At 38.4% G+C, this 23,144-nt stretch overlaps 3 protein-coding genes across 5 annotated transcripts; all 3 read right to left on the bottom strand.

The window, feature by feature from the left end:
• Positions 1 to 231: 231 nt before the first annotated feature.
• On the bottom strand, positions 232 to 4,982 carry LUL4 (RING/U-box superfamily protein). 2 transcript variants are annotated; one of them, XM_077362762.1, is made up of 4 exons: positions 4,298 to 4,982; positions 2,819 to 3,320; positions 2,519 to 2,657; positions 232 to 971 (listed from the first exon to the last, which is right to left on the bottom strand). In XM_077362762.1, exons 1-3 carry the CDS (start codon positions 4,843 to 4,845, stop codon positions 2,547 to 2,549), a joined length of 1,161 nt encoding a protein of 386 aa, XP_077218877.1. In that variant the 5' UTR covers positions 4,846 to 4,982; the 3' UTR covers positions 232 to 971; positions 2,519 to 2,546. The 2 variants fall into 2 exon arrangements, with proteins under 2 accessions (XP_077218877.1, XP_077218876.1); XM_077362761.1 differs by lacking the exon at positions 232 to 971 and having other exon boundaries at positions 2,369 to 2,657.
• Positions 4,983 to 7,635: 2,653 nt separating this feature from the next.
• Positions 7,636 to 14,780, bottom strand: LOC143853051 (uncharacterized). 2 transcript variants are annotated; one of them, XM_077362763.1, is made up of 6 exons: positions 14,622 to 14,780; positions 14,308 to 14,508; positions 12,816 to 13,121; positions 12,214 to 12,375; positions 10,474 to 10,557; positions 7,636 to 7,956 (listed from the first exon to the last, which is right to left on the bottom strand). In XM_077362763.1, exons 1-6 carry the CDS (start codon positions 14,649 to 14,651, stop codon positions 7,849 to 7,851), a joined length of 891 nt encoding a protein of 296 aa, XP_077218878.1. In that variant the 5' UTR covers positions 14,652 to 14,780; the 3' UTR covers positions 7,636 to 7,848. The 2 variants fall into 2 exon arrangements, with proteins under 2 accessions (XP_077218878.1, XP_077218879.1); XM_077362764.1 differs by lacking the exon at positions 10,474 to 10,557.
• Positions 14,781 to 19,928: 5,148 nt separating this feature from the next.
• LOC143853052 (RING zinc finger protein) lies at positions 19,929 to 20,720 on the bottom strand. The gene has a single exon (XM_077362765.1). The coding sequence runs from the start codon at positions 20,601 to 20,603 to the stop codon at positions 20,166 to 20,168; it is 438 nt and encodes a 145-aa protein (XP_077218880.1). The 5' UTR covers positions 20,604 to 20,720; the 3' UTR covers positions 19,929 to 20,165.
• Positions 20,721 to 23,144: the final 2,424 nt, after the last annotated feature.

The following is a 23,144-nucleotide window of genomic DNA, read 5'->3' as shown; positions in this document are numbered from 1 at the left end:
TGATAAGAGAAACAGGAGTGACACTACAAATACCCAGAAGAGGAACTTCATAGCTCATAGCTATGAAGCACGGGTACGGGGTGCGGGTACGACACGACACGGGTACGTGGGTACGTGATTTGCCAAAAAAACCGGGTGCGGGTACGTTCGGGTACGCCGGATATAATAATATATTTTAATATTTTATTATATATTGATAAAAAATTTAAAAAAATAATTGTAGAGCAATCAAATAACAATAACATCACCAAAATGGAAAATTCTAATATTACACTTCATTTCTTAAGTGATTAAGTTCCATATTTCATAACATGAGGCATCAATACATCATTCATTAGAAAAAAAAGTCTGTCACCAGTGTGTTGACCAGTGCTTGACAAGATGAATAATTTTTAGAGACCAAATTATGAGATTTTTTTTACCGGACTTTTGGGATTTAATAATGTTTGGACAAAATAGATTTTATGAATTTTTAAAATTTGAAAAATACCCCACCGTTTGGAAGTTAAGAAAGTTAAAATTTTGACCCGACCCTTTTTCTTTGAATTTTGTACTAGAACTGGAGAGTTGACTTTTTTTCTTTTTAGATTTGGGTGTTGAAACTATTTTTAATAAATCCAAAATGGGGGTATTCCGTTATTTACATGTAAATCTTAAGTAAATTTACTTAAATGGTTTACATGTAAATACCGAGTACAGGAAAGTAGAGAGAAGTACAGGAGAGGAAAGAGAAGCAGCAGGAAGAAGCATGACATGTCGGGTACGCGTGGTACGCACTCGACACGCAAAATTAGTTTTTTTTTTTTTAAAAAAGGGGGTATGTACCCCGGACGTACCCGGACGTACCCGCACCCCATACGTATCGGGTGCGGGTGCGGGAGCCCCGGGAGAGTACCCGTGCTTCCTAGGTTCATAGGTTGCCTCACTTGTAGTCTTCCCAGAGGCAAATTAGGATCACAATGATTCATCACCTGATGAGAAAAATGCAGCCCATTCTCAAAAAAATCAACATTATTAAATACAAACAATTCTCAAAGAGATCCAAAGAAAGGCCTAAAACATTTATACCCTTCTTTCTAGCATCATAATCCGGAAAATAAGCTGCATGGAACATATATCTAGTTTATCAGTATTAAGAGATTATAGACAAATGATGCACATCTAAAAACAGGATGCAAATCAAATAGGGTTCTTGGGCATATACTTTTTAATTGAAGGTCGTTTTTTCTATCAAACTCTTACATGACAGCCCCTGACTAGTTGAATCTAATCTCTATGTTTGATTGATGAAAGAAGAAAGATACATACATCTAGGATTTATGCTTTGATATCAAAGAAGAAACAAAGACCAAACAATGTACAAAATGACAAAATAAACCCTGACTACAAAAACATAAACCCACGAAACCAAATAGACATAAAACAGTGAACAAATGGAGTATTATCGACAAGTATTTAGAGTGGAAAAGCACGGTGTGGAGAGAAAATTTCTTTGATCAACAATAATATTGTTTTAGCTGAGTAGCCATTCTTCAGATTGGAAGGTTTCAAGTGCTGAACAATGATACACAACATTAAGAGAAAGGCTTGCAGGATGGATCAAGGAGTTGAGCCCATAAACTATGGATTTTCAAAGAAATGCATCACAACCAATTGCCAGTAAAAAAAAAATGCAGCACAACCAAATACTTAGTTTCTGTTGTTGATTAACTCTCACAAGCTTCAACTTAGAGTTGTATAACTGGTTCTACCAATTGTACAAAAATCCACTAGAATTCCTGATTTATTATTTTAGCATACTTGATGCCGGATTCGGTGTTGTATAATAGTTAATATCGTGCATTCAAAGTTGAGTCAATCATTTAATCCTGTCACATTTCAGGGAAAAAATTGACTTTAACCCTGAAAATATTGTCAAGGATGGGTGCAATTCACTGTGCATCAGCAAAAGCAGGCTTAACCTAAACAGACTCTTACATGCCCTTGGACCCATGTTTATTGGGATAGAAACCCTATTAAACAAAACAGGTTGCGTGAGGGGTAAAATGAATGCATGTTGCTTAACATCTGTAAAAGAAATTGAAAATATATAGTCTGAAGTACTGATTACTAAGCACGTGCACAAAGCATGGATGTATGTACTAATGCATAGAATGTGTTGATGCTCTAATTTCTATGTTGCGTATGGGGATGTATGTATGCATATGTATATGTATGAATATGCATTTCAAGTTCATGTATATGTATACCAGCATGCTCATAAGCTCAAATAACAGGGTGTTATAGACATAGACCTAGAATCTAAGAATAGCAACCATGATACAATGATACATGTGAACACTGCTTGACACGTGATACAAATCTTCAATGAGATAATATAAAGCTCAACTTCACGTATGATTGGAAATGATAAGTAATTAACAATATAACAAGACTAACAAATAGGTATTTGTTCATTTGAAAAAGAAGAAGAGTTATTTGTACACTCGAACAGATAAGAATCCACAAGCCATCATACCAGTAGGCCCCACCAGAAGTACCCTCGCTCACCGATCATTTTTAACCTTGATCTCAATGAGTTCCTGGACAGGCTGGCGACATATGGGGCAACTATTGGATTGAAGCCTAAATACTTTTGCACACTCACTGCACATACACTGAAAATGCAACACCATTGCCAAACATAAGGAACTACAACTAGATAATAGAAGAAACTGAAAAAAAGGCAGTGATGAATAATGTTGAGTTAACATGAGACAATCACAGGAAGTTCTGTTGGAAATAAATTTAGAACAACGGGAAATTCCGTTGGACTCACCATATGTCGGCAAGGTAAAACAGCTGTATCCCTTGGTTCAGACATGCAAATAACACATTCTTTTCCTTGATCATCATCATCAAATTCTGCTTGTGGGGCATTGGAAATACCAAAAATCTCACGCAACTCGTAGCGAACACCATCAACCCACAATATCTGCTTGATTACCTTCACTTGGAAAGGTTCATCAGCCTTCTTTACAAGGATTGCCTGAGTAATCTGTGCATGAGTGGTGTTGGGAGGTTGACCAAGATGTTCATCTGTAGCCAAATGTGGGGAGCGTGCTTCAGCAGAGATTACAAGTGGGAAGACATCATCTACTGATGGGGTCGAGAGATCATCTAACTCAAAGAAACCCAGATCAATGCCAGTTCCTGAAGGCTGGCGGAATTTCTGGCGGATACCTTTTTGGAAAAGTACCTTCACTGGCATGAATGTATCAGGGTACTTAGGAGAGAAACTACAATTGGTACCTTCCTTCGCAAAGTAATAGATAGTGATACTGTCACGTAAACAAAAAAGCTCTTATAAAAATGAAATAATCAAATGCAAGCAGTTTGAAATTTCAAGTTGCTTGCAATTACAACCAAATGCCACCCTGCAAACTACTTGACTCGTCTTTTTCCAAAATACCGGACAAACAGAAGTTATACCCATCGGCATGTAAGACTGAATTGCAACTGATAACTAATTGAGTTGAAAATTCCTGTACGGAGATTTGAATAAATAGCATATTATCTTATATGACACAATCCCAAAACTTAAATTCAGCTAATAAATCCTTCGTTTGCCATTCTGGATATGTGAAAGTGGGAGCCATGGGCTGGAAAGATCCACAGCCGCAATTTTAGGAGTTGAAATTTCTAACTTCCCAATCAAATATCTTGGTGTCCCTCTAAAAGGAGCCTCAATGATTAGGATGAGGTAGCTTAAAGGATTGAGTCCAAATTAGAAAAGTGGAAGGCAAATAACTAGTACATTTGCTAACTGCACACCAAGGCTCTCCACAATCGAACACAATGTAGAGATGAGGGAAAAGCAACTCAAGAGGCTGAACCCCACACCAATGTAGAGATGAGGGAAAAGAAACACTTGGAGAGAGAAAACCTCTTTTCTTGTAGAGAAAAGCTCTTAACCTCACTTAAAGATAAAAGCCCTCTTTACTGGTCTTCGAAAACACATTCCAAGAATGCCCTTCTTAAAGAGATTAATTCCAAGATGATTTTATATCACTAATCCAACAATTACTGATGTCTGTGAGTTCGTCGTTGTTTGAGCACTAATCCAAATATCACTACTGATGTTTGTTAGTTCTATCTTTTGTTGGTTGTTTGGGCACTGATCAGATCATTTGGAGGTTTTATATCCTGCTTCTTCATCTTCCCTAATCAATTTAACTTTACAGTTAGAAAATACAAGCACTCAATTAAGTAATGAAACAACAAGAGAGAAAACCCCATTAACGGGAAAACGGTTTACCTCCCATCAACCAGGGAATCGAAAGTGAAGGAGACCAAATGGCAATCTGGGTTCTGCTCATCAGATTCAAGCCTAATCGTCTCCTTATGCAGATTAATGTCGCTCTTTACCTTGATTGCCTTTTGATTCTCAACATAAGGAGGTGGGGGCTGCATAGGAATCATCTGAGAAGCAGTAGAAGAAGAAGAAGAAGGACGAATTCGTAACCACCCATTATTCTGATTAGGGTAATAAGAGTAATTTAGTCGACCTGCTGTAGAACTAGTATATTGGTAGTAATTCCCATAGGTGTTTGAGTACTGAGTACGTTGAGGAGGGGGTGTAGGATAAGGGATTTGGTGGTGGTATGGAGGTGAAGGATAAGGGGCAGTTGATGGGAATATGTAATTGGCTGGTGGGGGTGGGGGTGGGGGTGGGGGTGGAGGAGGAAGAGGAAGAGGAATAGAAGGGTGAGGAGGGTTAGAGGAATAAGAAGAAATGATTTGAGAAGAGGGATGAGGGTTTTGGTGGGTATAATGGTTTCTTCTATTGCTTGATGATTGTCCCATATCTTTTTAGGGATCAATTTTGAGAGAGAAGACAGGAAAAAGAAGAGGGGGAGGAAAACAACGATGTGGGGATTTTCTAGAAGGCCATGTTGGGTTTTCAACAAGGATGAACAAATTCTCTCTCTCTCTCTCTCTCTCTCTCTCTCTCTCTCTCTCTCTCTGAATTTTATAAAAAATGACACAGTGACAACCCCATTTTCTCTTGACTCTCACTCTTCTGGACCATGGCTTGGATGGAGATCGTGGGACCCAGTCCATCAAAAATTCAAAACATGAGGGACAATGGTGGATCCCACCGGATGCATGGTTTGGGTGAAGTTGGTGGGACCTGGCCTATCAAAACAAAGTGTCAATGGTGTGCCCCAATCTATGCAAGGATTTGAGTGGAGACGGTGGGCCCACCCATGGGGTGTAAAATTGTGAGTCCCACCATATGCATGGGCTTGGGTAGAGACAGTGGGCCCTACAATATCAAAACATGAGGTGTAAAATGGTTGGCCCCACCCATGTTATTACTTGTGTGTGTGTGTGGAGGGGGGGTGTTGTGTGTAAAATGATGGGTCTTATCTTATCAAAACAAGTGTTGAAAAATGTTAGTGCCCAAAACCTATTATTGGACCAAAAAATACATTTAAATTTAAGTCTGATAATAGGTTTAGAGCTCATAATCGGTTGTCATGATCTCAAACGAACGTGACCTTAGTATATAGTACTGATGACTAACTTTTACAACGTAAGGTGTCTGATAGCTATAGAGAAACTTACATCTGTAAGGTATTTGAGAGCTATAGAGAAATTTATTTGTACAAAATATTTGGCATCCATCCGAATGACTGTTTCTAGTAGGTAAAATTTTGCGGTTAGCAAGTTACAAATTAGAGGTTTCCATAATATGCAATTCCTCTACTGATCGGAGGGTTGGGATCATCCTATAGAAATGATTTATTGGGCACAACCTATTTACGTTATGGCCCATGGCCCATCACATGGACGGTTTGGATCATCCTATAGTGCGGCTTACTTTACGTTTAGGCCCATCACATTCGTTGTGCCCAAATGATTTTTTGGGCAAAACCTATTTACATTACTTTTTTTGAAAAATAAGGCACTATAAGGGCTTACACCATATAAAAGCTCTTATTTTTCTTTTCAGTCTAAAATAACTTTTAACCGGTTGAAATAAACAAGGAGGGTGAATTGGTTTTAACACTAATTTTTGCTTACACCAGTGTATCACAAGGGCAGTTCTCGTTGAAAAGCCTAAAATAATTTTTGCTTACACCAGTGTATCACAAGGGCAGTTCTCGTTGAAAAGCCTAAAAAATGCTTATGAACCAAGGCCCTAGGATCATCCTATCATGGCATTTCCAACAGTAGTTGGCTGACAAAAATAACTATTAAACCGTGAACTTTCGTCTTGATACTTCTTTCCAAAGAGCCACCATCGACCATCGACCTTTGACAAGATTAGAAGAAAATGTATGACAAAAAATGGTCAAGATGTATGTTAGCTGATGAACGTTGTCGTTAGTATGATAGAAGGATGCTACCCCCATTGAGCTCTTGCTAGAAAAGGATGAAACCACGTCCCTGTGTTAACTACTTCGTTTCTATACAATGCATCTCTCAAACCCTGTATGTTGAGAAGTCCTTAACTATTTATGAGCTCTTACCCTTGCATGCACACTTAAATGGTGTATGCAAGTGATGGAAAACCACCAAGAATGCTTGGTTCATCGGAGTGGAACAAGTCTCTTGTTTTTTAATTTCTATTTTCATCATTTTATTTGTAGCCTATAATTCTTGTTCGTTTGGCTTGATTTTAGTATTATTAGAAAGGTTGTCTGATTACCTATCTAACGAGCCCAACATCACGCAATTTGGATGTGATTTGAGGAAGTTATTGCCGATTTACATACATTATATGGTCTATGCAGGCTTTCCATTTTAGGGTTATTTTAGTTTTTAGGTTTTATTTTAGTTAATTTAGATGAATGACTGCGATTCCTTGCTCTCTTAATTTAGCTTTTAAGATTTCTTTCTCATATAAATTGTAATGAAAATTGGCCTTTTGATGCTCCAGTGAGAAGAAGTGACTCGTGCCAAGTTGGAGTAAAAAGAGATATGGAGCAGACCAACCTGGGTAGAAACAGTGGAACGACTTGATGGCTAGAAACATAACAGAGAACATGACCTTGGATAGGAGAGAATGGAAGAAAATGATTCATGTAGACGAACCCAACTAGTGTTAGGATTAGACTTGGTCAATTTGAGCTGGGTAGATTCTTTCACATTCTTCCCGAAAATTTGATAAGGGATTCATTAGCCTAGTTTGGGACAAAGGCTTAGTTAGAGTTAGAGTTGAGTTGAGGCTTTTGAGTTATTACAATACTCAAAAAACACTCAACAGCCAATCAAAAAAGGGAAGAAAAAAAAGAGTTTCCCCATTATCAAAACATGGTGGCACCTATATGAGTTGCAAAAAAAAACACCGAAAGAAGAGGAATGTTAAACTAAGGGGTGCCATTTTTCTGTGCTTTTATAAATGAACTTTAGTGACGTGGATCCAATGGGATCACCCTTGCAGTTGATTTTTACAAGAGCGCCCTTTAGTTTAGAATTCCTCTTGACAGAAAACCAAAATATTATCCATGGTGTATTTCAAATATGTTAATGGAAATGATTTCTATACTCCCTTAATTTGGTAACAGCACCCCTAGCTTACGAGCTATTTTACTGACTCAGCGCACACAGAGAGAATACAACACTGTTTTGAATATATAATGACAGTGTAAGAATGCAAAATCTTTTTGTTAATATGCATAGTACAAGACATCTGCTTTATTACTGTTTACTGGAGACTATATCATATACATATAATATACTCATAGATGAGTCCACACAAAATTATGATCATGAATACCTTAGATGTGCATTGTTGAATACTTGTATGCATAGCAAGCACTCACTGAATTGCAAGTGGACAGTTTCCACTCTCCATAACTACACCAAAAGAGAACCCATCATAACAGTAATGGCTTCGCCTCGAATCAGAACCCGTTGTGTATCCTCTTGTAGATGGAGATCTAATCTTCCACTCCTTGGAGATGCCTGGTTCAAATAATACAGTCAAGAGAGAGAGAGAGAGAGAGAGAGAGAGAGAGAGAGAGAAACACAAGCACTATCGGTGAATTGCATGTGAACAGTTTATGTTTTCCAGAAATAAACCAAAAGAGAATCAATCATAACAGTAACGGCTTCACCTCGAATTAATACTCATAGTGTAGCCTCTCCTATATGGAGATCTAATCTTCAAATATATATATATATATATATGAGGAAACTGTTGGTGCGCTTAAGCTCACCAAGCTTATGGTGCGCTTAAGCTCACCAAGCTTATGGTGCGCTTAAGCGCCCAATCACATGGGTCCCACATTTTCTATGGTGATCCAAACCATTCATTTGTAAGGCCCTATCGTAGATAGGGGGTGTACCAAAAATCCGCTCCATAGGATCATCCTAACCCCTCCATTTGTGGAGGACAAAAATGGGCAGATTTGTGGACAAACAATGTCTATCCATTTTGACCTCCACAAATGGATGGGTTAGGATGATTCTATGGAGCTGATTTTTGGTACACCCCCCCCCCCCATCTATGTAAGGGCCTTTCAAATGAATGCTTTGGATCATCCTAACAAAGTGGGCCCCCATGTGATTGGGCGCTTAAGCGCACCATAAGTTTGGTGATCATAAGCGCACCAACAGTTTCCTCATATATATGAGGAAAGTGTTTCTAGTCCGGCCGACTAGAGATCATTCTCTAGTCCGCCACCCAAAAACACATGGGTCCCACATATTTGGCTGATGCAAAGCATTCATTTGATGGGCCCTGACATAGAGACGGTGTCCACAAGAAATTAGCTTCATAGGATCATCCCAACCCTATGATTTGTGGAGCTTAAAATGGACGGCTATAAACCGCCACAAATCTGTCCATTTTTTAACTCCACAAATCGAAGGGTTAAGAAGATCCTATGAAGCTGAATTTTTGTGGACATCCTATCTATGATGAGGTATCAAATGAATGCTTTAGATCACCACAAAATATGTGGGACCCATGTGTTTTTGGGTGGCGGACTAGAGAATGATCTCTAGTCGGCCGGACTAGAAACACTTCTCTCCATATATATATATATATATATATATATATATATATATATATATATATATATATATATATATATATATGTGTGTGTGTGTGAGGAAAGTGAAGCTACACCGCCAGCTTATAATACAAAGGACCCACATTGTTTTGGTGATCCAAAGAATTCATTTGATTGGCCCTCACATAGATAGGGTGTCCACCAAAAATCAGCTCCATAGGATCATCCCAACCCTACGATTTGTGGAGGCAAAAATGAACGTGTAAAAACCTTCACAAATTTGTCCATTTTTGCCTCCACAGTTTGAAGGGTTGGGATGATCCTATGGAGCTGATTTTTGGTGGACACCCTATCTATGTGAGGGCCAATCAAATGAATGGTTAGGATCACCAAAACAATGTTGGCCCATTGTATTTTAAGCCAGCGGTGTAGCTAAGTTAGCTACACCGGCGGTGTAGCTTCACTTTCCTATATATATATATATATATATATATATATATATAGAGGAAATTGTTGGTGAGCTTAAGCTCACCAAACTTATGGTGAGCTAGCTTGCCCAATCACATGGGGGCCCACTTTGTTAGGATGATCCAAACCATTCATTTGAAAGTCCCTTACATAGATGGGGGGTGTACCAAAAATCAGCTCCATAGGATCATCCTAACCCCTCCATTTGTGGAGGACAAAAATGGACAGACACAAATTTGCCCCATTTTTGTCCTCCACAAATGGAGGGGTTAGGATGATCCTATGGAGCTGATTTTTGGTACACCCCCTATCTATGATAAGGCCTTGCAAATGAATGGTTTGGATCACTCCCCAAAATGTGGGACCCATGAGATTGGGCAAGCTAGCTCACCATAAGTTTGGTGAGCTTAAGCTCACCAACAGTTTCCTCATATGTATATATATATATATATATATATATATATATAGAGAGAGAGAGAAAGAGAAAAGTGTAGCTACACATACGTGTAGCTAACTTAGCTACACCGACGCCTTAAAATACAATGGGCCCCACATTGTTTCGGTGATGCAAACCATTCATTTGATGGACCCTCACATAGATAGGGTGTGCCCAAAAAATCAGCTCCATAGGATCATCCCAACCCTACGATTTGTGGAGGCAAAAATGGACGTGTAAAAGCCTTCACAAATCTGTCCATTTTTGCCTCCACAGTTTCAAGGGTTGGGATCATCCGATGGAGCTGATTTTTTGGGCACACCCTATCAATGTGAGGGCCTATCAAATGAATGGTTTGGATCACCCAAACAATGTGGGCCCACTGTATTTTAAGCCGTCGGTGTAGCTAAGTTAGCTACACGTATGTGTAGCTTCACTTAACTCATATATATATATATAGGATCCTGGTAGGCAACACACACACACACACACACACACACACACACACACACAGAGAGAGAGAGAGAGAGAGAGAGAGAGAGAGAGAGAGAGAGAGAGTACCATGTAGGCAACAAGGTCACGTTTTCCCAGCTTTTTACTCCAATAGGGTGCCAATGCACAATGTGCACTTCCACATACAGGATCCTGGTAGGTAAACAGAAGGCATCTAAAATATGAGAGAGAGAGAGAGAGAGAGAGAGAGAGAGAGAGAGAGAGAGAGATTAGCAACATGCTACGAAGTCAAGATTGCTGACAGTTTGGTTAGCATTGATTATGCTGTTTTTGTTTTCAGACTGGGAAATAGCTTTGCTACAATGTTTCTCAACTATTTTCATCATTCTTATTCTAATGGACTTCTTGATTTCTTTATAAATTTTTCAAAAACTAGAATTAGAGCCTTTGAGCTTTTCAAATTGGGAGTATGGTGCTATGACTTTGTTAGGTCAATAAGTAGTTAAATGTTGGCTGATAACGATTAAAAGAAGATAATAACAAAGAGAGTTTGTTTGCAGGCTAACAACCATAGTTAGCAAAACATGGAAGTTCTTGTAACTTGTAAGAAAGATCATTTTTTTCAATATTTGTGAGAAAGATCATTTTGAACTTCATTTTCTCCGAAACGTCATTGAATGAGTTTTTCTCTGGCAGTGCGTTGGAGGTGTTAGATCCATCTTCACTGTGTTGGTGGATTTGGTTTTACCCAATGATATTGATCAGTGAGAACCAGTTTCAGTTGGTTATTCTACAATTTTCTATTCTTTTGTACTCTTACTGGAGTAGATAACTCCCTACCTTAAAATATCAGTTGAGGCCACATTGTTTGGGTGATCCAAAGCATTCATTTGATCGGTCCTCACATAGATAGGGTGTGCCCAAAAAATCAGCTCGATAGGATCATCCTAGCCCTATGAACTGTGGAGGCAAAAATGGACGTGTATAACCCTGCAAAAATCTGTCCATTTTTTGCCCCCACAGTTCATAGGGTTAGGATGATCCAATCGAGCTGATTTTTTGGGCACACCCTATCTATGTGAGGGCGCAACAAATGAATGCTTTAGATCACCTAAACAATGTGGCCCCAACTGTTATTTTAAGGTAGGGAGTACGTTCTCTCTTCTCTCTCTCTCTCTCTCTCTCTCTCTCTCTCTCTCTCTCTCTCTATATATATATATATATATATATATATATATATATATATATATATATATATAAGCACTTGAAAACATAAGGAAGCAATGGAAATAACTGACAGTCAAATAAGAAGGCAATATATGGCTTAAAACTTCTCATTTAAACCATAGCTGTTTATGACAATGTGCTACAAAAGTCCTAATAATGCAGGCATAACAAGAGGTACTAGTCATATTCTGTCACAAATATCTCCGATATTTTCAAAATATCTCAGTTTTTTTTATCACAACATTTAGATAAAACGACAAAGTCTCGAAATAATCCCGAGATTTTAAAAATATAGCGATATTTTCATTTCTATCATAAAATATCGCTATAATATCACGATATTATCCCGATATTTTTATGATATTTTTATTGTTTTTCTTAAATGTTATATATTTTTAAATAATTTTATTTTTATCGTTTTTTCCCGATATAAGCAAAAATAATCAATGTATCCCAAGATTTTCCCTTGCCAAGAAATTCCCGAGGATGATATTTGTGACACAGGTCATATTAGGGGGAAAAAAGATCAGCTCATTGAAAAAGTCTTCAGAAAGTGATGATCTCAATTACCAGCTCCATAAAGAGAATACAATGGATTAACCATAATGAAAAAAGTAATACCTCGTTGAGACCCAACTTTGGACAGAAGAAGCGAGTAAAAAAATCAAATCCAGATCCATGGGGAGCATGCCCTGTTATAATAACCCCGCTTCCCGCACATTTTAGTAGCTCTTCAAACTGTGGTTGTAGATCTGCCACCATCTTTCCTGATGAAAGCTCCACCTATCAAAATGAATATGGCACATTTTATGGGTCACAACTGGTACAAAATATCCACAAATTAGTTCAACAAATTACCAACTGAAGGGCCTAACACCAATATAGTAAGATAAATATAATGAGCTCACTCAAGTTCTAAACGTAAACTGGCAATATTGTTTCCATAAATTACTCCTACCATCCTTAAAACTGCAGACGAGTAATGAAGAATGCAAATACTCCAAACATCCTTAAAACTGCATACATGAAATGGGGATATCTCTAGCTTATGTTGCATAATTTGGACACCATTGATGAGTTATAAGTACCACAAGATAAACTTAGTATGCAAGAAATAACGAAGAACTGTCCGATGTGTTCTTAACAGCACATATTTCAATGAAGAAGGTGCTTGATTATTTTGTCTAACAAAGCATTAAATAGAAAACACAAAGAGGACATACAATGAGGTCTGATGAAGCTGTTTTCTTTATATTGATAACGGAAGCTCCATTCAGTGTGCCTGGAATTGATGGGATTTCTGTGGACTCGCATTCAGTCACTGAGATCGTAGGAAAGTCCAATTCAATAGAAAAGTGTTCTGCCTTATCATTTGAAGACTTTGAGGGGTTTAATTTCTTAAGACCATCAACCCTTTTGGCAGTCAGTACTCCAGATTTTGTGAGGAATTCAATTATGTTGGTTTTCACTAAACCAGATGTAAAAACTAAATGAGCAGCTGCTAAAGTTGCATGACCACAAAGGTTGACCTGCAAAAAAGAATCATGTGGTACTCAGAATGGCAATGTGGTGTGAAAACAACAAACTAGACATAGAAGTTGTAAACCAATATTTGGCGATTAACTGAAATAGGAGAACGAAATGCAGCATTGGAACAGAAATTCCAACATCTTCAAACTTTCACCCACAAACCGAAACATCATTCAGATGGACTAATAACAAACCTATGCAAACGAAATATATATCTCTCGGTCAGATTCCCAGGCTTGGGGCAAATTTGAAACATATACTAGCAAAGTAAGAAACTAGAAGAATTGCTTCCACACTTTTAGTTCTAGTGCTTCCACACTTTTAGTTCTAGTAACAAAACGAACTTGACAATAAATCAGACATCCATACTCCCTAACACACTAGGAACATAACAAATTGTACTAAAATTATCAAATCACAGTCTTTAGTTGAACAGCATACACTAAAAATCATTAAAATAGAAGTAAAGACAAATATGTGGTTGAAACATAGTGTTGTTTTGTTTCACATGCTTATCAGCAAATACGTATTGTTTTGGCTTCTGGCCAATATGCTAACTAATTTGGATATTTCAAACCTTGTTTGAGAGATAGAACTTACCATCCGCTACAGATGATGAGATTGTGGTGAAAATTTTCACAAAAACCAGTGTGAAGTTTGATCAACAATCTGCATTCAACTGGGTAAAGTCCATTTTTCAGATAGTTTGGATTGTCCTATTAGTATAATTTTGCAGTTACAGACCATTCATATTGAGCTTACCAAGTTAACAGTCTTAATTACATACCCATGACAAGTAAACCAAATGAGATAGAACAACGAAAAAGGTAAAATTACCAAAGACACCCTGAATTAAATTTATCAACAACCATTCCCTTAAAACCATTCAAAAAAAAAAAAAACCACTCCCTTAAATTACTTTTAATTACTAAAATCACTAGTTGTTTAGCTTAAATAACTTTATAAGTTCTTTCTATCTATTTTGCCGCTAGATTAAGATTTTTTTTCTTTTGTTTTGTTTTGGCATCTCTATCTATATTTGAGAAAAGTTTCTAGGATTTTATGATAATTTTGCCTGAGGCTCGAGCCACCTACAGTACCACAGCTTTGGAAGGCCTTTTTTTTTAGGGTTTTTCTCCCTAAAACTATCAAAAAACAGAGGAAAGAAAGAAAAAAGAGGTGAACCTCAGCAACAGGGGTGAACCATCTGAGATGGAATCGGGGCGAGTCATGATTTATAGAATCGGTGGACCGAGTCAAGAAAGCGGTTTCTGAGATATTGAATTCCATTGCAACATTTTGCATCCATTCTTCATCTCTCTCTTCTTCTAACAAACATACCGCAGCTGGATTCCCCTTAAATGCCGATTCCGTGAAAGCATCAATCTGAGAATAGAATCAAGAGAACACAATTAAGATCAGGTGATTTAGAAATGCAGAAATTGAAGGTCAAAACGCAAAGAAGAAGAAGAGAAAAAGTAAAGAAAAGAGAGGTTTACCACAGAATACTGTACAGGTTTTTTCACCATTTTCAGATGAATTGAAGAAAATTTTCCTTTTCCACAGTCACAAGCACCTGTCGATGACTACCGATTAAACAATTCATTTTGGGTAGCTTCCCTTCAACCTCTTATGCTTAAGGGTGTCAATTTTGGCTCGGGCTCCGAAGCTCGCTCGGCTCGGCTCGGCTCGTTCAGAATTTAATAGATTTAAATATATATTATATATTAATATATACACTAAAAGGGTAGTTTAGAGAATGAAAGGTGGAGGCAAAATATGTCACTTCTTTTTTGGAACTCCATTAGTTACTAGGACGACCTCCTGAAGTGTAAAAAGAGTAGTCAAATTACATTAGATAGGACTGTCCAAGGAAGATGAGGGGTGTGAACTTAATATAACCTGAGCTCGATAAGGCTCGCGAGCCTGGCCGAGCCGAGCTTTTGAGCTTAACGAGCCGAGCCCAGCCGAGCCTGGCCAAGCTCGGCTCAGCTCAGCTCGTTTACACACCTACTTAGGCTCCGTTGGATGGAGATAACCTTGTAGATTAGTGGTATAAGTAGTCAATAGGGAGAGGAGATAAACATTTATAATGTTTGATCTACCTAGGATTTACCTGGTGATAAGTGGTGGTTGGTTGCCAATCTAGTAAAAGTAATGGGACAGAGTGTCATTACCAATATATAGCAAGAGAAGATAAAGAGGGAAGAGAGAAAAAAGCAAATTCTACATGAGGAATTTTTCCTTTTTTGAGAAGGATAGCATCGAAGGTATAAGTAGGTAGCTTTGAATCTTGTCTAGTAATCTCTGAGGATTGTGGTGCTTAATTGGTTACCAAACACCATAAAAGTTGCCAAAAAAGCATTTTTCTACTTGGGACATCCTTGCGGATGCCAAGCATGTAGCAACCGAACAGAGCCTTGAGTTATTAGGTCCCACCATAGATAGGTTGTGCTCAGAAAATGGATTTCATAGCAGGGGCAGAGCTACATGTAGCATAAGGGGGGCAGCTGCCCCTGTTGAGTTGGGCCAAACTCCTTAATAAACCCAACTCAATTGGGCCCAGCCTTGTGTATAACTTGCCCCCCCCCCATATGTATAATGCCCCCCTTATGTATAACCAGCTCCCCTTATATATAAATCCTGGCTCCACCACCGGGCGATAGGATGATATACACCCTGTGGAATTTTCATTATCATGCCACCCAAAAAAGGAAGCCTATCACCCCTATTTTGGGCAAGCCAATCTACAAGGCAAATTAAAAAATGATTCGTTTAGATTATTCATTTATATGGGCCCATTGTAATTTTTTGACTGCACTTGCCCTTTTTTATGGGTAATTTACTTGCCTTTTTTTATGAATAAGCTGGGGGGTTTGGAGGGGATTGCTACTAGTTTATTAGATAAGGAGAAAGATGTTACATTTGTGGGCACAATACGCCATCCCTAACTTCAAACATATGATCGAGGGAGATCGAAAATTCAGGATACAAGATCGCTAAGCTTAAGAGTTTGAAATGCTCAACACTCGCGAGTTACATAATCGGCTACCTTTACGAGAGTATGTTGGGCACTTTGGCAGCATCTTTGGAAATTTTGTTTTTGGAACTTCCTAATACGATTCATTTGGTTCCTCTAGTTCTAGACTCTCTTCTTCATTATCCTCTTGCTCAAGAGGGATCAGATTGACTCTTTTCTCCATATTGCACTTGCCTTGCATCCACCGTATAAGAACACCATATGAGAACCCGTCCACTTAAATTAGTCGATCTTCTTTTTATTATGGACAGGGATTGAACCACCAACCTCTATGGTAGAAGAACATAATGTTTTACAAATTAAGCTAGTGGCTCAATCAGTTTTTAGTGAATATGGAAGACATGGTGCAAAAAAGAAGGGTCGTTGGGAAACTCTCTCAAATAAGTATGTCTTGCTCGCAACTCAATCATCCTAACAACTAGTCTTCGTAACGTATGTCCTTTTCTTCTTTTGTTCAAGTAGGAAAATTGGGGTTAGGCAAACTCTGACTTGAAATGAGGCGTTCCAATTTCTTTGGATGTAAAATGAAGGTAAAACAAGCTTATTTTCCACTTAAAGTAAGCATAAAAATTATTTTACACCCATTTTACGCAGAAAGAAACATAAATTTCTATTTGGCTGCACAATTTTTAAGGTTTACTAGATATTTTGATTGGTTTGGGGTGCCACATCATCTACCAGAGTGTTTGGTTGCTTGTTTTGATTCAAACTATTATAAGGCTACTCGCTTTGTCTCTCCCTTGTCAGCCCTGCGGTATGGCTGCTGTCTCCTACCAAACAACTTGAAAAAGATGGTTTGCTAGTAGAGTCTTGGGATCTAGCACTATTCTCTCTTTTTCTTTCTTGTTCTCTATCTATACATAGGTAATGACACTACAACAATCAAGGGCATTGGAGGCTGTCAAGCTCTCTCATATAGAGGCGGTCATGACTGCCTCCATAGGTTGATGTTTACAGAGGATGGCCGCCTCAATAGGTCGATGCATATGGAGGCCGTCAAGAATGCCGTAATAGACTGTGTCTAGAGTGCCTCAACAGGTTGCCCGTATGACACTCCGCATCAAGAAACTACTTCACTATTCAGCGTCAAGAAACTACTTCAGTTGACAACCAAACACTATTTACAACTACTCTATGAAGAGGCTACTTCAGTACTATTACACCAATTGACTACTTCAGTTCTAATTTACCATTACTGTACAAGGCAACTAGGTACAGCCAAACAGAGAGAAAAGGAAGGTTTGAGTATGATACATGTATCCCTTTCTATTATCGCCATCTTCAATAAGCATAAGGGTGTATAGGGGAATGAGGGAATGAGCATCGTTCAAGTCTTTACAGAAAAACATGAGGTGTAAAACAATGGCCCTATCTCATCAATAACATGAGGTGTAAAATGGTGAGCCCCACCCTATGCATGATTTGGGAGGAGATGGTGGGTTCCACCCATGCTTAGGTATGGTTATAATCTACATTAATTGAATTTCTAGAGGAGAAGTTTTTCCAATAAAATTTTTTTCTGGAAAGAACTTGAATGACAATGGAAAGAAACATCGAGAACCATTCCCTTGCTTCTCAACCAAAGGTCCAAAACCGTACATAGGAGATAACCCAAGAAAAAAACCCAAGAGAAAATACAGGAGACAAACCCAGAAAAGAACCTCTCTCTCTCTCTCTCTCTCTCTCTCTCTCTCTCTCTCTCTCTCTCTCTTTGAGGTAGCTGACACACTCCAAGACTCTTCTGTTGCCACCCACAAAAAGAGGAAAACTCTATATATCATAGGTTCTTACTAAAGACCTATAAAACTTATTTGCTTTTTTCATTTCTCACTAAACTTGGGAAACAACGCTACTTTTCCAACAATCTCCACCTTGGCTTGTTTCCGAGCTACCTGAAGATTCTTCGTTGATGTCTCCACCGGTCTACTATCGCTCAAACCACTATTGGGCTTCTAAAGTACCAGCTACACACCATTGAATCTTCTCGGTTCTGACTCCTCCCAATTCGATCAACACAGTCAATGCACATGTGTATCTACCTACCCGTTGACTCACCCAGTCAACCCTGGAGATAGATCTCGATCCATCCTCGCATCACAGGTACCGTCATCTCCTCACCATCGTCTACAACTTGGAAATCTGTCTCTGCACCAACTGTGAAAGAAACCTTGAGAAAAAACTCAAGAGAAAACAGAGGAGAAAACACAAGAAAGAACCCCGAGAGAAAACCGGTTCTCATTCTCTCTCCTCTTCTCTTTTTCTTCCCTTCCCTCTTTCTCTCTCCCCTTGAGGTAGCTGACACACCCCAAGACTCTTCTGTCGCCACCTACCAAGATAGGAAATTGTCTTTATATATCATAGGTTTTTACCAAAAACCTATAAGAATTATTTCCTATTTCTGTTTCCCACTTATTTATATTGTGGTCCATCAAATGGATAGTTTGGATGATCCCAAAGTGTGGGCCGAACTGCATTTTCTTCAAAAATACTGGATCACAAGGGCATGCACCGTATAAAATCTTCCCATGAGATTTTATATGTTGTAAGCCCATATAGTCCAGTTTATTTAAAAAAATAATGTGGCTTAGACCATGGGATTTTATATGTTGTAAGCCCAGAGTTTTTTGGAAAAAAAATACTATCGCTTACACCATAGGATGATCCAAATAGTCCATTTGATGGGCCACAATGTAAATAAGTTGTGCCCCAAAAAAATCAGTTCCATGAAAGTGCAAATATCATTTTCTATCTCTAGATTTAAATGCTGAAATTTGATTAGTTATTTCACAATCTCTTCTTTTTCATTCTGTAATATTCCTCCGCATTCTCAGTTTCTTCCTATGATATGAAAAATTCAACTTTTTTTCAAGGAAAAAAATTACCCCTATTTTACTATTACATTCCTCATTTCCTCCAAATTTCGACAGTTCTATTTCTTTCTTTTTTAAAATAACAATTCTATCTTTATTTTTAAGTTTTTTTCTCGCCCGCGCATCGCGCGGGGTGCCCCACTAGTATATATATGAGGAAAAGGAGTGTGTGGTCGACTGCACCAAGCTTAGGTGCGGTCGAGGGTGCCAAACTCATGTGGGCCTACTTTGTTAGGATGATCCAAAGCATTCATTTGAAAGGCCCTTACATAGATGGGGTATGTACAAAAAATCAGCTCCATAGGATCATCCTAACCCATCCAAAAGTGGAGGGCAAAATGGACAGACACCGCTTGCCACAAATTTGCTCATTTTTGGCCTCCACTTTTGGAGGGGTTAGGATGATCCAATGGACCTGATTTTTTGTACACACCATATCTATGATGGGACCTTGCAAATGAACGGTTTTGATCAACACAAAAAATGTGGGACCCATGTGGTTGGGTCCTCGTCCGCACCTAAGCTTAGGTGCGGCCGACCGCACAATCTCTCTCTCTCTCTCTCTCTCTCTCTCTCTCTCTCTCTCAAAACCAAATTTCATTAAACTTCTTAAGGAAAAAGAGAGAGAGAAACAAATGAAAAGAAAAAGAAAGATAAAACATAAATCATGGATCAACTAAGCCTTCTCAAGGGCTTGTTTAAGACTAAGAAAGATGAATCTCATAGTACTACCATGGAATAAGGTTTGATCCTACTCATGGGGATTCAGTAAATATCCCATTCCAAAAATTAAAAGTTCAAAACAATTGAGACTTTTTCTTAGATTAGATGCAGTTACTAATTCATGATTTGGCAAGTACGGAATGAAAACTACATTCAAGGAGACAAAATGCTAATGCTCTAACAAGCCACCAATCCAATCAACCTGCTAAACAATCAAAACAAAAGAAAAAAGGACCCATCTCAGCTGTAATTACATATACCAATCCTCTAACCCCAAAAACAATCATAAAAAGTCACAGAGAAAATAAAAAGAAAATTAAAATACTAGCATTTCTGAATACATTCACCACTCACCATTCTCCAAAAAAAGAAGAAAAGGAAAAGAAAAGAAAGTTACAAGCAGAGTAACTTCAACAGACATCAAGCCTAGGCTTCTTGTGCACAAGGATGCAATCTTTGTCGTAATCTCTATAGATCTTAATCTCTGAGCAATCTCTCAAATCATCAAGGCTGATGTATTGTTGCTTCACCATCCTAGAGAAATCTCTTATACTATCATGTACCCAAACATAAGGTTGGTATGTCTCATCATAGTAGAAGTTGTTATTGCCACCCCTACCACCACCACCACCAAAACCTGTCATGTAAGCCTTATAGATGTTCTTGCATTTCAGCCTCTTTGAACTCCCTGGCTTCAAAGTATGAGCCTTCTTTAGCAAAGATCCCACTCTTATTTGCAGATCTATTGGCCTCTCTGTCAGATTCCAGACCCTTGTGCTCAATCTCCAACTCTTGGACTGATTTCTACAAGCATACAAACACATACATCCCATGGAAATGCTCCACATTCTTCCTTTCTATTTTATTCTATTTCTAGACTTTGGCAAGGCTTTGTAATCTACAATCCAAGCAGAATTACATTAGAAAACTGAATAGAGAGGTTAGGAGAAATTCCTTATGTGAGAAGCAAGTGAGAATCCAACCACATTGACTGCTTCAGAAGATTCAAGTTCTGGTGGGCCATGTTAAAGTAAATATATTTTCTTTGTTTTTCTTCTTTTACTTTTTTCTAGAATTAAAATATGATTATCTTGGGCCCTTCAAAACCCCAACTTGGCTACATGAGGAGAAGTGAGAATTATTATCCATCATTTTGCTCCTCTAATTGATGCAGCCATCAATGCCTAAACTTCTCTCTTTTTAAGAGGTTTTATTTTATTTTTTGAATGGCAACGATTTTGAAAAACTTTCTATTTACTACGCATATATCTACTATACATATACTTAGTTGCTAAATTAGTATGTTTTGAATTTGGAATTTCTCCGCAAGGGAGGCTGTTACATCTCCCTTGCGATCAAGTGAGTTGTCTAGAAATCAGCCTTTCACTTTCGATTGAAAAATAAGTGTTTCAATAAGATTAATCTCAGCCTTCCACCCAACATTTTAGAGTTATTCTATCATTCCTCTTATATGTATGCGTCATGCGTATAATCAGCTTTGGACTCAAAATCAAGGGAAATGATAGATTCACCACCTTTTTCTTCCCAACTAGGCAAAGCCCACTTTACTGTATTTATGGCTACGCTTTTACACTACAAGCGGGTGGCCCAGGTAAGAAAAAGGGGGGCGAACTTAGCATTACCCAAAATCCAAAACGAACAGGTCTAAATAGTCTACCAAAATAAAGAAGAGGCCTCAACAGGGTCTATGCCGGCCACTAAAATGGTCCAAGTTTTGTGATAAATCGTGGGTCCCCCAAACCCCAATTGTCTACACCAAAAAAGAAGTGGGAATTATGTTTTACTCCAAAGCATTCATCATTTTGGTCCTCTATTTCCTGATCAATTGAAGACAAGACGTTCTTCTTCTTTTTTTAAAGCTTTTATGCTCTCTCTCTCTCTCTCTCTCTCTCTCTCTCTATTTCCTGATCAATTGAAGACAAGACGTTCTTCTTCTTTTTTTAAAGGTTTTATGCTCTCCCTCTCTCTCTCTCTCTCTCTCTCTCTCTCTCTCTCTCTCACACAATGAAATTTAAAGTCATTGAAGATAGGGCTGCAACTCGGGCCGGGTTTTACCCGACCGGCATCGACCCGACCCGAAAATAGCCTGGGTTGGGTTCAGGTTTCATGGGTTTCGGGTCGAGCCGGGTTGAGCATTCAAAAGCCCGCATGAATCTCGGGTCGAGCCGGGTTTGAAGGGGCCCAACCCGACCCGAGTTACATAAGTTATAGTATGTACATTTTTTTCTATTGTTAGTTAAAAGTTAAAAGTGAAAACCCACGCACCCACTGTTATTGTATTTGAGTATAATTTCTGCTTCTATGAGTTGAGTTGATTCAAGTGTTTGAGTCAGCATTGTTTGATTGTAAGTACAACATTCTTTGATTACAGCATTGTTTGATTCAAGTGTATGTGAGTGTAATTACATCATTGTTTGATTCAAGTGTAATGTGAGTTTAATTTCTGCTTCTATGAGTTGAGTTGCCTTGCCAAACAAGAATTTTCCTTAAAAAATTGTGTCAACGTGAAAAACCCGACCCGACCCGACCTAAGATATTTCTCGGGTAGGGTTGGGTTCTCCAAAACCCGACCCGCCCGACCCGAGTTGCAGCCCTAATTGAAGAAGCCAGAGAAGAGCTTCTAAAATAAAAATCAAGACAATTAATATCCATACATAGTAATGATGTATTTATTGCACCTTCCTTACACTTCCAAAGTACATGTTTTGTCAAAGTCTCCAATTTTTTCAACAGGTAATTACGTAGGGGTGCATCTTGGCTCAGGTTGGAGGCACCCACGCTCACCTCCTCTGATAATCGCACTCTTTTCTTTAATTAACACTTATTTAAATATTCTTTTACATGCTGGTATAACTCCCAAAAAGCTATCAAAATCCAGTCCAAACAGAGTAAAATTTTAAAAGGGGACTGATAACGGGGACCATGCTTTCATAATGGGACAAACTCACCTTGTTTTACATGTTTCGAATTCGACCATCTCTGTAAAAGGCTATTACAATTCCCAATACGCTCTCAACAGCAAATTAGAGGAGTGTAAAACAAGGACAGTCGTCCCATTGGTTCGTGCCAATAACAGTGCTTATTAAAAGAAGCGCCATATAGGCAAAGCAGAAGTGCGGAAATCAATTCCCTTGGGCTCCGTTTCTTTCAACGTGAAACGGGGGTGTAAAACAAATTTTAAGCACATGAAAATTTGTTTTTAAAATGGGAGTAAAATTTGTTGGGGAACACCCATTTTACATCAAAAGAAAGGCAGCCTTTGAGCTTTCACTAGTAAAGATGTATGCACAATTTTTAGGTGCATCTGCAAATCTATATTTATCAAAAATACCCCTTCATCCCTAGTACATCTTAATCACTAGAAATGA

Source organism: Tasmannia lanceolata, unplaced genomic scaffold (genome assembly GCF_043159265.1).
Source record: "Tasmannia lanceolata isolate RefF3 unplaced genomic scaffold, GAP_Taslan_0.1 ptg000019l, whole genome shotgun sequence".
In the NCBI taxonomy this organism is placed as follows: domain Eukaryota; kingdom Viridiplantae; phylum Streptophyta; class Magnoliopsida; order Canellales; family Winteraceae; genus Tasmannia; species Tasmannia lanceolata.
This window is presented reverse-complemented; position numbering and strand designations above follow the sequence as displayed.

What these genes read in the sequence shown, in the direction of transcription:
- LUL4 (XM_077362762.1), bottom strand. Translation starts at nt 4,845, where the DNA reads ATGGGACAATCATCAAGCAATAGAAGAAACCATTATACCCACCAAAAC. An exon ending in GATTCCCTGGTTGATGGGAG is followed by an intron (nt 3,321 to 4,297) that starts GTAAACCGTTTT and finishes TTTACGTGACAG; the next exon opens with TATCACTATCTATTACTTTG. An exon ending in TTTTACCTTGCCGACATATG is followed by an intron (nt 2,658 to 2,818) that starts GTGAGTCCAACG and finishes TTGCATTTTCAG; the next exon opens with TGTATGTGCAGTGAGTGTGC.
- LOC143853051 (XM_077362763.1), bottom strand. Translation starts at nt 14,651, where the DNA reads ATGGTGAAAAAACCTGTACAGTATTCTGTG. An exon ending in CAGCTTCATCAGACCTCATT is followed by an intron (nt 12,376 to 12,815) that starts GTATGTCCTCTT and finishes TCATTTTGATAG; the next exon opens with GTGGAGCTTTCATCAGGAAA. An exon ending in GTGACCTTGTTGCCTACATG is followed by an intron (nt 7,957 to 10,473) that starts GTACTCTCTCTC and finishes TATTTGAACCAG; the next exon opens with GCATCTCCAAGGAGTGGAAG.
- LOC143853052 (XM_077362765.1), bottom strand. Translation starts at nt 20,603, where the DNA reads ATGTGGAGCATTTCCATGGGATGTATGTGTTTGTATGCTTGTAGAAAT.